A 13026-nucleotide genomic window follows, 5' to 3' on the forward strand; every position below is an offset into this window, starting at 1 on the left:
AAAAGCGGAATTTCCAATCAACTAATCATGGAGAGTACTACTCAGCCTGTGAAAAAATCTCAGCTTCTGCTGCATGATGTCTTTTTTGTAACATCTGTCTTTTGTAACCCCCTTAACTTAACAGATGTGTAATACTAAATCGTTTGAGTATCCCTTTGTGAAATACAAAAACAACTCACCCGCAAAAATCAAAAAGAAAACATCTCTGGCTGATTTTGACAGCCACATTCATTAACAGGCTATGACTAGGTGTTTTTGATTTTTTTTGTTAGAATTTGTGTTTTTCACAAAATATTTCAGTCCATTTCAGTTTTCATAGAATCACATTTATTTGTTTCATATGGACTACCATCTGTATAATAATACACAAATGAAGTCTCAATGTGATTAAAACTGTGTTTTATTCATTTGTAGTTGCAGTGCTGGTTGATTTCAGATGGTTTTAGCAATGGAGAAAAAAATGTTAAAAGTAAAATGAGGTTCAATCTTTCAGTCCACCAATAAACAAAACAATTGTTTAAGAGCAGTACCAGTATTTTTGTCATATATTTCGTTGTTGTGCGTTTTTGTTCTGCTACTTTAGACTATTGTTGCTTTTGTTTACAATCTAAATACAGTTGTGTTTAATAATGTTCATACAGATTTATTTCTGTCAGAAATACAGTCAATTCCAAACGACTGGTTGATTTAACCCTCTGAGGTGTCACTTCTGTCAGATTTCTTTCAGTCTGTGACAACAAAAGATGACATCTCTGCTTCCTTCTGTCTAAACACTGTACAAAGGTAACAAGAGCAACATTTGAGAGGAGATGACAGACGTTTCTATTCATGAGTCCCTGCTGATGAGACTGATGCAGAAATCAAACATCAAAAACACTGGTACTGTCCTTGAAGACATGATATGTTACCATCATTAACTGTGACATTTACATGTTGGAAAGCTTGCCAGTGATCCTTAGGTTCACTCCTCTTCATTTTTTATCCCATTTCTCAGGCTTTAATCCTTTTTTGATGCAGGAGTAACAAAATAATATCCCACAGCACAACCCAGACATCTTGAAAGGCAATGCACTGAATTAAATTGAAATCCTTTAAGGTTAGGCCAGGACTGAAGCTTAGACACTGTTACCTCTCGTTGCATGTTTCTATGCATCATTTCAGCTTTTTGTCTGAGTCAATGTCTCCTCGTCCTGGAAATATGGATGTTCTAGTGCATTCAGGGCGGATATTCGTTTCAAGGGGTCAAAGGTCAGCATGTTCTGTGGATGAAAGGATAGCAGGATGTTAGAGCTGTGTCACTGTCAAATTTCAGGTCTTGATGGAATATTTTGACATTCTGAGAAATACCCTTATTCACTCTCTTGTCAACACTTAGATGAGGAGGCTGTATGGTAAATATGACGCTACAGCAAGAAGCTTGTTAGCTTAGCTTTGCTTAGCATAAAGACTGGAAACTGGGGGAAACAGCTAGCCTGACTCTGCGCATAGGTAACAAAATCCACAATCCACATCCAGCACCTCTAAAGCTTATTAATTATCATATTATATCTTGTTTGTTTAATCTGCACAAAAAAGTAAAGAAATGGATTTTAAAAAATGGTTTATGCACCAGGTTTATGCACTTGTTGCTAGGCAACCAGCAGAAACTCCAGGCAGTTCCTGGTTGAAAAGGGGTCACACTATTGCTTTAACATATAAAGAGGAAATTCATGAAAAAGAACAAAATGAATAGTCACAAAAAATTTGCTAATATGACTCCTTAGCTTCATTGCGTCATTAAGATTTAGTTGATAAAATTTAGTTATTTCAACAAGCTGCTGTCTGATATTGTGTTTCTATTATTTTGCACTAAAACTATATTTTCTACAATTATATGGAGAAGCAAAAATAAATATACCATTTACTTTAAAAGGTATTTTGAAGTCACTGGTTCAGCCCCAGATAAGCAACATTTACTGTGCATTTTATTTTTTTATTTTTTTTAACATCAGTTGGTAAATTAAATAGCAATCTATAAGAAAAGCTGAGGTTTTATTTCTCTGTTCTCTAACTCAACCAGCTGACAATTCAACATTTTCCAATACTGCACCAGTGAAATTCTGGTGGCTTGTGTTGATTATCACCAGACTTCTTCTGGAGTCTGAGGTGACTTATCTGTTACTGTCCTGATTCCAACTCTGTTTACAGCTTACAGTGAGTTACCAGGCAGGATGGACTTTCACTATAATTAAAACATTTTTCAAGTTCCAAACCGAATCTTACCAGCAATAATTGTGCCCCCTGCTCATTTATCTCTGAAACAAAGTCAGCAATTGGGCGAGGCATGAGAGGGGGGAAGTTTTTTCTTGACAGTGTGACGTCAGTCGGCCACTCGTCCTCTGGTGGCAAGCCAATAACTCTGAAATCACATATTATTTTCATTGAAACAAGTATAATATGAATCCATCTACCAATACATGTCTTAGTCGGCTAAACGTGATGGAAGCTGTGTGTTACTCACTCAAAAATTTTCCCAAGTTGATCCACTTCTGATTCACCACAGAACAACGGTCTAAGCAAACAAAGCAATAATTGTGAGGCATGAATATCTTTACCCAAGCTGAACCAATGTCGTCATGCAAAGTGTCACTTCTACCAGTAGATGGAGCTACTGTGTGTATCACTGAGCTGATCTGGAAGATGATGTAGAGCAGTCTGGTGACTTTAAAGCTTTCCGCCACACATCACCTCAGGCAAACCAGTCACAAAATACTTACTATCATGTCTTGTCTCTAAATTCACTGATTATGACTTTTGCACCAACACTAGTGAAGGAGCAGGTCATTGTCCGTGAGCTGGGTTTCTATTGGCCTGCAAGAGATACCTGACCCCCTCCAGCGGCAACTCAATTTTCGAGTTTGGGGTCGTCTTGAAAAACTAGTAAGGGGGTCTGACCTTTGAAGTTGAATTAAATTCTGTATTACAGCAGTTTTTATGTTTGTATGCTTTCTTGAAGAGGGGTAAGACTGAAGTAGACTAGATTTAGATTTTGCTGTAACATCGTGTCTGGCAAAGCCCTGCTGTTTTTCAACAATTCACCTTCCGACAGCCTGAGGCTCGGAGCAGATTTCCCCAGAGCCACAGATAACCTCATAATGTGATTCATTTACAGATAAAATCTGGACACTCGCATCACCAGTATCCCTACTATAGGCAATGAGACGAGCCTAGGGGTGGAGTTTTTATTCAAACATAACACGGAGATGTTCATATTGAATGTATTTTCAAGCTGTTTGCTGCAAATGTATTTCATTTGTTTTCACTCAGGGCAACTAAAGCGTGACTTAAAGTACAAGACGGGACAAGACTTTTGTCAATATTTAACCAAAGTCACGGTCTTTCCTTAAACTCACCTACAGTGTTTTAGTAACCCATACCGAACAACAAATAAGAGGCGAGACATCCCATATGCCCTAGCTTCCTTTCCTATGATTTATGTGCAGGATACGGAATAAAGCAAGAGTTTCCTCCAAAACATATTTGTTAAATCAAATCAATGTAAATCAAATGTATTTGGAAAGGTAAACGGTGGTTGTGTGTGCGTGTGTGTGTGTGTGTGTGTGTGTATGTGTGTGTGTGTGTGTGTGTATGTGTATGTGTATGTGTATGTTTATGTGTGTGTGTGTGTGTGTGTGTGTGTGTGTATGTGTATGTGTTTGTGTGTGTGTGTGTGTGTGTTAGATTTAGAAACTCTGGACTGTCTTGAGGAGTTATATGAGAAATCACAACTCACTTTGACTCAGGTCAACGTCAAAATCTAATGCACTGTCCAAAGCCTCTCTTTTCACCAAATGGATCAAAATGTGTTTGTTACAAATACAGAGATTATAATCTCATCATAACAGACACACTAACATGAAGAACGTTAGTGCGTCTCTTTTTTTAATCTGAAAATGACTCTGCTGACTCACTTGCGTCGGAACATCTCAGCAAAGATGCAGCCAGTGCTCCAGATGTCCACAGGTGTGGCGTAACTGGACTGTAGCAGCACCTCAGGAGGGCGATACCACAGTGTCACCACCTGGGAGACACAAATATAGAGTCCATCAACACTAGTACGTGTAGATAGTAACATTCACAGGGATCATATTAAAGTACTATACTGGTGGCTTGGCAGGTTTTGGCTTGTTAGTGATGAAAATTGCCATAATTTAACTTCAGTGTTTCGACAGCAGTTTACAAAACTCTCAGGTGGCCAGTTTTTTAAATACATTTCACTACAGTATGAATATCAAGCTGTACATTGTGTTGAGCAAATGTTAACAGTCTTAGCTAAGACTGTGAGCCTGGTAAACATTAGCTACCCTCTAAACAACAACACCATGTTAGCACAATCACTGCGAACATGTCAGTATGCTCACACAGCTGCTAGGGTGGCTGTCGACTCCTAGTCTTGTTAAAACTGATCCTTTGGTATGAATTCAAGGAAGCTCAATCCAAGATTTGACATGGACGTGAAGTTGGTCGTGTCTTGTATTCACAGGGTTAATGTTCATGTATCATCAATGAAGAATTTAACTGCGACTTAATAGATTAGTTATCTCAGTCAAATTTTCAACGGCTAAAGGTTGATTTGTTTTTGAACTGAAATAAATGCTGTATGAATGGTTAAAATCTAAATATCTTTAAAAAAAAAATGATACTATGCTTTGAAAAAATGCTGTACAAATGACACGATAAAGTACTGGCACTGCATGGTCCAGGTGCGTCCGTACCACAGGAGTGAGAGCCATGTGGCAGCTGTAGATCCTGGCTAGCCCAAAGTCAGCTAGCTTCACCTGGCCCTGGCTGGTTACCAGAATATTCTCTGGTTTCAGGTCTCTGTGCATCACGCGGTTAGAGTGAAGGAATGTAAGACCACACAGCAACTGCCTCATCAAGTCCTGCAAAAGAAAAAAAAAACCACACACGCACACACACAGGCATACTTTAAATGACTCCAAATATAAAAAAAACAGATTAACTTTCGAAATCGGGCTTCTATGCCTGACTAACAAAAGGCTCATACTGTTTCTATCTTGTGATGAATTTCACAAATTATGCAGTTTACTTTAGATACTGTTTCTCACTTTAATGCGGCCAGGAGATAAGCCGGGAGCTGGAGCTCTCTCGAGGTACGTCTTGAGGTCTTGGTCCACATGCTCAAAGACCAGAGTGACTTTAGTCTCCTGGTCTGACCTCTGGGTGGCACATACATCCATGAGCCTGGCATGTAGAATAAATACTGTGACTTCTGTGAGAGGTTTAGTCAGTGGATTACAGATGACATAGACTGAAATACTGAAAAAAAAAAAAAAAAAACACTTACCTGACTACATTTGGGTGGTCAAACTGCTCCAGCCTTCTCAACAGAGCCACCTCTCTGACCGTGGAGATGGGCAGGCCATTTTGATCCGTCTGGACACGCACGCTCTTCAGAGCAACAAACTGCCCGCTCTCCGTGTCTCTGGCCTTATAAACAGTCCCGTAAGCGCCTCCTCCGATCTCTGCCACTGGCTCATACTGGATACTGGTGGCGTGGGCCATGGCCAAGCTCAGACAGACTGAGAGACACACACAACACACAGATTAGATGCAGAAACTATGAATGCTTGTAATGAAAATAATTAATTATCTCCTTTGGTCTCACTCCCACTGTCCTACGAAAACATCCCTTGACTCAACCCTACCAAGTTCACAGCTTTTTAATAAGTATAGAAAGTATATTTGCAACAAAAATTGAATGTGTTATCGCAACAGATAACTGTGTATGATTCATTTATAGATTAAAAAAGAAAACAGAAGGTAACAGAAAAAATAATACGGAAAGACAAGACACAAAAACATCCGACAAAAATAATAATCCCCAAAGTCAAGTTAACAGATCTGAGATAAACAGCTGTTAAAAAGCTGCTAAAAAAACACAAATGTCAACCTCACACTGGCACCAGAGGAAAAGCCAAGTGGTCACCAAAGTAACAAGTATTTATCCACTGGGGACCATAAAAAGCTGTACAAAATTTCAATGCAATTCATCCATTAGTTGTTGAGATATTTCAGATTGGACCAACGAAGAGAGCCACTCTGCCAGCATGGCAAACAAAAAAACAAAAACCGAAAGAACAAACAGCGTAACAGTATAATGGGCTCTACATGAACTCTCCGTCCTGGAAAAATATACACTTCTCTCCTCAGCCGTAACGACAGAACCGTCCTCAGAGTAACACTTTGCAGAAGCTGAAATTCTTTGTCGTTTCGCTCCAGACCTTTCCCATCCAAAATTTACGGGCGCTCCTCACAACAGCTCTCGTGCTTGCATCATTTTTTGAACGAATATAAAATCTATTTTCAGCCAGGCAGTTTACACATGAAAATCTATTCTACCCATGTTTCCACAAGTTCTCTAAACGCCGTGAAATGTGTCTAATTTCACCTGTGGCAGCACTGCCTTTCATTTTATTCATTTAAATTTACTCAAGCTTTTGCACCCCAATGGCCTCAGCTTGTTAGTACAGTGTTGTCATTCCTGGAGCTCTTCAATGACTCCTCGGCTGCAGGATGCACCAGTGTGTGTGTGTGTGTGTGTGTGTGTGTGTGTGTGGGGGGGGGGGCTTCATTTAGCAATCAGTCACAGCAGCTTTCAACGTACCGAGCAATAAACCCCTGTCTCTCGTCTCTACGAAGGAGGATAACAGTTTTTTTTCCTGCTCAAGCTCAGTCTGTAAAACAAATATCAACCAGTGCGTAGTGGTTATGGTACTGCTGCATACAGGAGAGGCTGCTTCAAAGAGAGAGATGCTGTACAGCTCAACAACCTGCTGGATGTGCCAGGGAGCTGACTGGGCCATTCTGGTTCTGTGCTGAATGTACAACATTTGCAGTTACAAAAATACTGTTTCAGCTGTTTGGATTGGGTTATATGAATAAAATCTTCTAACACAGAAGGTGTCATTTTATCTTATGATATCAGTGCATATTGTGATATGATAAGATTTTCTGAAAATATGACTGAAAAACTGTTTATGGATAAAATATCTGAATCGGAATGTCGAATTAAACACTTAAAAAAAAAAAGCTTTTTAGTTAGTTTCTAACTTTGCCTGCTGTTTGGCGCTGGGCTGGTAGCGCTGACACTGATGAGGGAAGTGAGAACAAAAACAGTGAAGTTATGGGCAGAACTGCAGAGTCAGGTGATTATTCTCTGTGGGTTCATTACTAAAAGTGACCGATTTCAAAATAAAAGTAGTAATTTGACTCATTGTCAATATAAAATATTGATTGGTTCAGCTTTAACAAAATATAGACACGAAATTAAAAATCAGTATATTTCAGCCATTCTGGCAGCAGAAGGCAACTATGCTTGCAGCATAGTGCACAACATTTTATAGCTACTTGTGCTGGCCTCTACAGTGAAGCCTCATAAGAGCCCTCCAGGTACTTTAGGTGCCAAGTGTTGGAAAGTGTGACATATTTTCACTCATATTCAACAAATGTTTTATAATCCACGAGCTGCAGGACAAAGTACCTGACCTCCTCAAAGAAATCAAATGACTCACTGAATGGCACGCCACTTTAAAGCAAATACACTTAACATGAGACTTTTGGCCGCCACTCGGCCAACACAGGAAGCGCCTTCAACCACTCAAACCAAACAGCTTTTTGTCCACTCGCTCATCACTTTTCAATGACTTCTCCACAAACTCCACCCATCCCTGCCGTCTCCTGCCAGGTATCATCGAGCGCCTTCCTTCCATTTGTTTAAGTCTCCGCCCGTCTGATTTGTCACACCAGTACACTTCCCCTGGACATGCGTCAGCCTGTCCCATCACCCCCTCACCTCTTCACCTCCTAAACTCAATTTAGACCATTTAATACACAGATCCATGGTTGTTACCTGCCCAGTTTTTATGTGATTTTGAAAAGCTTAACAGTATCTTAAACTTAGGCTCATGTGAATATCTTCGGCTAACATGGATGGAACTGATACCACACTCAGAAAAATGTATGTGATCAAAGGTGAAACAATTAGGTGATTTACTCATGAGTTGACCAACAACAAATTATTTGACAGAAATCTTTGATTTGTTTGATTCGTTTCAAATCATTTTCAAAACATTGAATGTGAGGCTTTGATGGTTTGTTTTTCAAATATCAGAGTAAACTTAATGTCCTTGGGATTTTAACTGTTGGTTGGATACAATAATAGTAATCTCAATGTCTCCTTGGGCCTTTTTCACTACTTTTTTTGACATTTTATTGACAAAACAATTAATATATTATTTGAGAAAATAATCGGCTGATTATTCAGTAAAGACAATAATTGTTCGTTGCAGACATATACTTATATACAACTTAAATTTGGCTTCAGGTAGAAAATGTGTCATAACAATATCAATAAAATACAAAACTTTCAACTGCCAATAGTAAACAGTGTCAGACTGTGTAAAAAACATGATCACAGTGGACTTGTTAAGGCAGAAAAAGTGCGAAAGAGATGGAGCAGGGCTGGAGTTAAATAGTTTCTGCAGAGAAAAGTACAGTAACAAAAGAGCAGAAACACAATCCACTGAAAGCCAAACACTTCAACAAGGAATTCATTCTCTCCTGTTGTATACCTCACTCCTCATTTTGTGAGGAGGAGGATTTAAAGCTGGTACTCCAAACTTTAATGCTGTAAAAACGGCTAAAGGGCATATCTGGACTTTAACTTTTTATAAACGTTTGCCTCATGCGCCTGGAGTAAGAATACAGATAAAAGCAGAGTCACTGCTGAGTCTAACAGTGCGTTCACCTTTCAGCACTGATTTTCAAAATTATAGGATGATTTGGTGACTCATATTTACAACCTTTTGGATCTGCATGCAAATCTCACGAGAGCTGCGGTCAACTGTTCTACTAACTAAGATTTGATGTGAGCAGATATTTAAGTAAGATTCAAAACCTGACATGAGTTCTTGATATGTCAAGGTATCTATAGGCGTCAATACTGTGCTAAGATACTAGTGAAGGGGAAAATGATGTTAGCACAGGGCTTCGGGTTGTTATGGCCAAGTGTTTGAGTAACATATGTATGCTGCCAAACCACAATTATTGAAGTGGTTAATATAAACTATTGTTGATAAGAGGAAGTGATGTTGCATTATTCGTGCTGAACGCACCACATTTCTTCCTCTCATACAAGGAAAGTTGAGTCAGAGTGTCTGCGGACAAGAATCTGCCGGCATTCCTTTGTATCTGCAAAAAATCCTGCCAAAAATATTCATGTGGAAACTCAGCTGTGAATTACACTACAAATAAAGCTTCCTCTCCGACAAAAAAAAGAACAAACCCCAGGAATTATTTTTTTTTAACATTGCTGAATGTTTTACTTTTCTGAGTGGCAGACTTTACATCCATGACATCTTTAATAAAAATCTCTCCTTTAATTTCAAGAAAATAAAGATCTGTGATTTTTGATTCTAAAATGACGACAAGTTTTCAACACACTTCACTGATTGTGCTTCATTCAAATCCCCGCACACATTTAGATGCAACCAGTGAACTATAACTTCACTACTGCAATTAACTACATACACATTCAGAAAAATATCTGACTCTCTTTCTTTGTGGTTTTGCTACAACCACGCAGAAAGTTAATGAACTGACACTTTAAATAAGAAAAAAATTGTTTCATCACTTCACAGTTTGAAACTACACATAGACAACTTGCTAAGCAATCTGTATTTTCAGAACTGTGGCTCATACACATCCGTTTTCTGACAAAGTAGAAATGAAGATGTTAAACATTTATTTTTTACAATATAAATGTTATAATACAAATGTAGAATTTCATTAAATTCATAGTTCTAAAATGCCTATAGATAACAAACTGTACAACAGTCAAACCATTTCAAAAACTGAAAAGCATTAAAGATTAATATCAATTAAAATTAGTTATGTATTTTCAATTTTAAAGGATACCTGGAAGCATTTTTTTCGTTGTTTGAAAATACAGTTTCCCAAAACTTTGCATGACAGTGCAATCTGTAATAAAAAAACAAAAACTACTGCATATATGTTTTGTACATATTATATGTCAAAATATACTCAGTATCTTAAAAGCTGAGGGTGATAATATCTCAGTGCAGCACTACATTTTCCTTCTTTAAGACAAACTATTTTGATGATATATTGCACATACTTTCCAGATGTTGAGTGTCCAGTAAAAGTGAAGCTGCATCTGATTTTAAGGTGTTTACCGTCCACAGCTCATTGTGTGAGTGCAACATTCCTCTGCAGGTTGTGTGGCAACTGCTGTGGGAGGCTGCACAGCCACAAAGGGACACAAAGTCCGACAAATACAAAAAAATACTTGAGAAGAGCGGACGAGGAGGAGGAGGAGGAGGAGGAGGAGGAGGAAGGGGCTGTGAAAAAGGGTGAATTTCCTGGCCTTTGCTGTCAAAATGTCAAACTGCTCAAAGTTACTCTATTTTTTGTTTTATTCCTAATAGAGCTCAACCAACAATGGATTTTTAAAGGCTGATACCAGTATCAATATTTTATAGTTTGAGTATATTTCCTCTCTTTCTTTTTTTTTTTTTTACCAAAATGCATAATTTTCCTTATATTTGGTTACAATTGTGACCAACAGTTGAAAAATAAAATTGCCTTTTTTTGTCAACATGCATGCTGATGGCAATATATCTGTGATCAGCCAATATCTGCTGTTGAGGAAGAAGTATTCACTTCCTTTACTGAAGTAAAAGTACCAATACAGCAATTTAAACACACTCTCTTACAAATCAATCCTGCATGAACAATCCTAATTAAGTAAAAGCAAATAAGTAGGCTGTTTACAGTTATTATATGGTTATTTACAGGGACACCAGTTAAATCTGCGGGGCGGTGAGATGATTAATGGGAGAGGAAAAAAGATAAAACAAAGTTCTGATACACAAATCTGTTTTCAAATTTTGGAATTTTTCTCTAATCTTTTTGTGAGATATTAGAGATAATTTGAACATTTATTGAAATGAAACCATGTGAGAAGTTTAGAGGGAAAAAATCACTATGTGGTGGAGCTGTTAACTGAAATGTGAACCAGACTACTGACTGGTTTTTGTTAGATGTCAGAAACCAGAAAGATTGGAAACCACTGGTTTAATTTTTAATCTTTAGTAACTAGTAACTAAAGCTGTAAAACAAATGTAGCGCAGTAGAAAGTACAATATATTGTCTGAAATGAAGTTGAGAGGAAGTATCAAAGTAAGTAGCAAAAAATGGAAATACTCAAGTATAGTACCTGTTCCTCAAAACTGTACTTAATTACAGTTCTTGAGTGAATGGACTAACTTACTTTCCAGCAGTAAAGTCGTCCAGCAAGTTTATATGTCAGGCTCTAATCCCTGCCAGTGTCCTTGATTTCACAACAGGGCGAAACAGAACAAAACAACAATTTAGGTTGAAAATAACTGAAACTATTCCACTGCATTACAGAAATAGCCTGTTGAAAGCCTGTCACTGTCTCATATAATGAATGATCAGGCTTGTTGTGGTTTTCATGACAAACGTCCTCTGGTCCTACAGGAAGTGGTCAGCCTGTACACGACTTGTCACCCTGAAAACATCTCCTCATTTCCTTTGCAGTGAAAGAGCAACGCTCACACCAACAGAAACAGACAGACAGACAGAGAGACAGAGAGAGAGAGAGAGAGAGAGATTGAAGCACAACATCTGGAAGTTTCACTGACACTGAGGTCATTAACCTGTCCGTCTGTATCGGCAGCTATTGATCACCAGCAGAGTCTGTCAGTATTGATTTGTCATGCAGGCGGAAGCTCACGTTTCCCCCACACTTTTCATTCATTTATGTTCTTGATCGAGTCCAAGTCGTAGCCGGGCAATGAAGGCCGGTGGGCGGAGGCGGAGAGAAGAAGCAGGGCAGAGGAGGAGGACAGACGGAAAAGCCCTCTTATATCCCGACACGTGGTGGCCCCTCCATATCTGCTCCTTTGTTAATTAAACTGGCAACAAAGTGCAGCAACAACAGGCCACACTTTTCCTCCTCGCCTACATGTTCAGTGACGTGGCGGAGGGAAACAAGCAAAGTACAGACGGGAGCGGACGAGACAGATCACCGCCTGCAACTTGCATTTCTTCCCCCACCTATAGCGCCTCACATTACATAAACGTCCGCTGCCAAAGTATCTCACACCCACAAGCGCGCGCGCGCGCACACACTTCACATACACACACACAAACACACACACACACGCACAAACATACACGTGAATCACAATCAGTTTCATGAAAACGACAGTTGAGACAGTGGACTAACCTCGCCTGTTTCTTCTCTGTGGCAGGTACTTCAGCTCTATGAGGAGGACATGCTCATTAATCTGCCACGTATTGCCTGACTCCTACAGGAACGGGTCAGGAGTGGCAGGTCGGGTCCAGGCCGAGGTTTACAGCCCGGTGGTGGATCTGATGTGAAGAAGCCAATCAAGCGATATGATTCAGGCCTCCACTCTGTGTTTTTTTTCTTCTTCTTCCAGCCTGCACTCTTTTTGGGTTGTCGCTTCCTGTTGATTCTCGCAACTCCTGGAGGAGGCGGAGCCAAAAATATTCAGCGGCACATCATGTAGGAAGAACCTAAAGCTCTGCTGTGGTATATTAACTTTCAAGTGACAATAATCATAAAGTAATGTATATATTTTATAGAGAGTCGTGCTTTTTGTCTGTCTGTCTAAATGCTAGAAATAAGCCTGCATGTTGTATATCACACACCTATAATTTCAGTGGTAACACTTGAAGTCCCCTTATTTAGCATTTATTAGCAGTAGTCTATATAAACATATAGGCTCTTACAATTACCTTATAGTGGATAAGGTAATTGTAAGAGTGTAGTGTTTTTATTAGTTGCCTATTTGTCAGCAATTCTAACTTTTATGAAGACATGTTTTTTATTTATTACAACTATGTTTAACTATATAAATGTTTTCTTAGTTTAATTTAGTGTATTTATTTGCA

General features: G+C 38.9%; 1 protein-coding gene across 2 annotated transcripts; it reads right to left on the reverse strand.

Moving 5' to 3' along the window:
• Positions 1-382: 382 nt before the first annotated feature.
• Positions 383-12571, reverse strand: cdk4 (cyclin dependent kinase 4). Of its 2 annotated transcripts, none has more exons than XM_023423749.2 (8): positions 12335-12571; positions 5348-5582; positions 5109-5244; positions 4755-4922; positions 3951-4060; positions 2501-2551; positions 2263-2398; positions 383-1259 (listed from the first exon to the last, which is right to left on the reverse strand). In XM_023423749.2, exons 2-8 carry the CDS (start codon positions 5563-5565, stop codon positions 1158-1160), a joined length of 921 nt encoding a protein of 306 aa, XP_023279517.1. In that variant the 5' UTR covers positions 5566-5582; positions 12335-12571; the 3' UTR covers positions 383-1157. The 2 variants fall into 2 exon arrangements, with proteins under 2 accessions (XP_023279517.1, XP_087034716.1); XM_087178590.1 differs by lacking the exon at positions 12335-12571 and adding an exon at positions 11354-11374.
• Positions 12572-13026: the final 455 nt, after the last annotated feature.

Source organism: Seriola lalandi, unplaced genomic scaffold (assembly GCF_002814215.2).
Source record: "Seriola lalandi dorsalis isolate HSWRI2012SDOR001 ecotype SW California unplaced genomic scaffold, Sedor1 jcf7180002054692, whole genome shotgun sequence".
NCBI lineage: Eukaryota > Metazoa > Chordata > Actinopteri > Carangiformes > Carangidae > Seriola > Seriola lalandi.

What these genes read in the sequence shown, in the direction of transcription:
- cdk4 (XM_023423749.2), bottom strand. Translation starts at nt 5,565, where the DNA reads ATGGCCCACGCCACCAGTATCCAGTATGAGCCAGTGGCAGAGATCGGA. An exon ending in GACCACCCAAATGTAGTCAG is followed by an intron (nt 5,245 to 5,347) that starts GTAAGTGTTTTT and finishes TCTACATGCCAG; the next exon opens with GCTCATGGATGTATGTGCCA. An exon ending in ACATGGCTCTCACTCCTGTG is followed by an intron (nt 4,061 to 4,754) that starts GTACGGACGCAC and finishes TGTGTCTCCCAG; the next exon opens with GTGGTGACACTGTGGTATCG.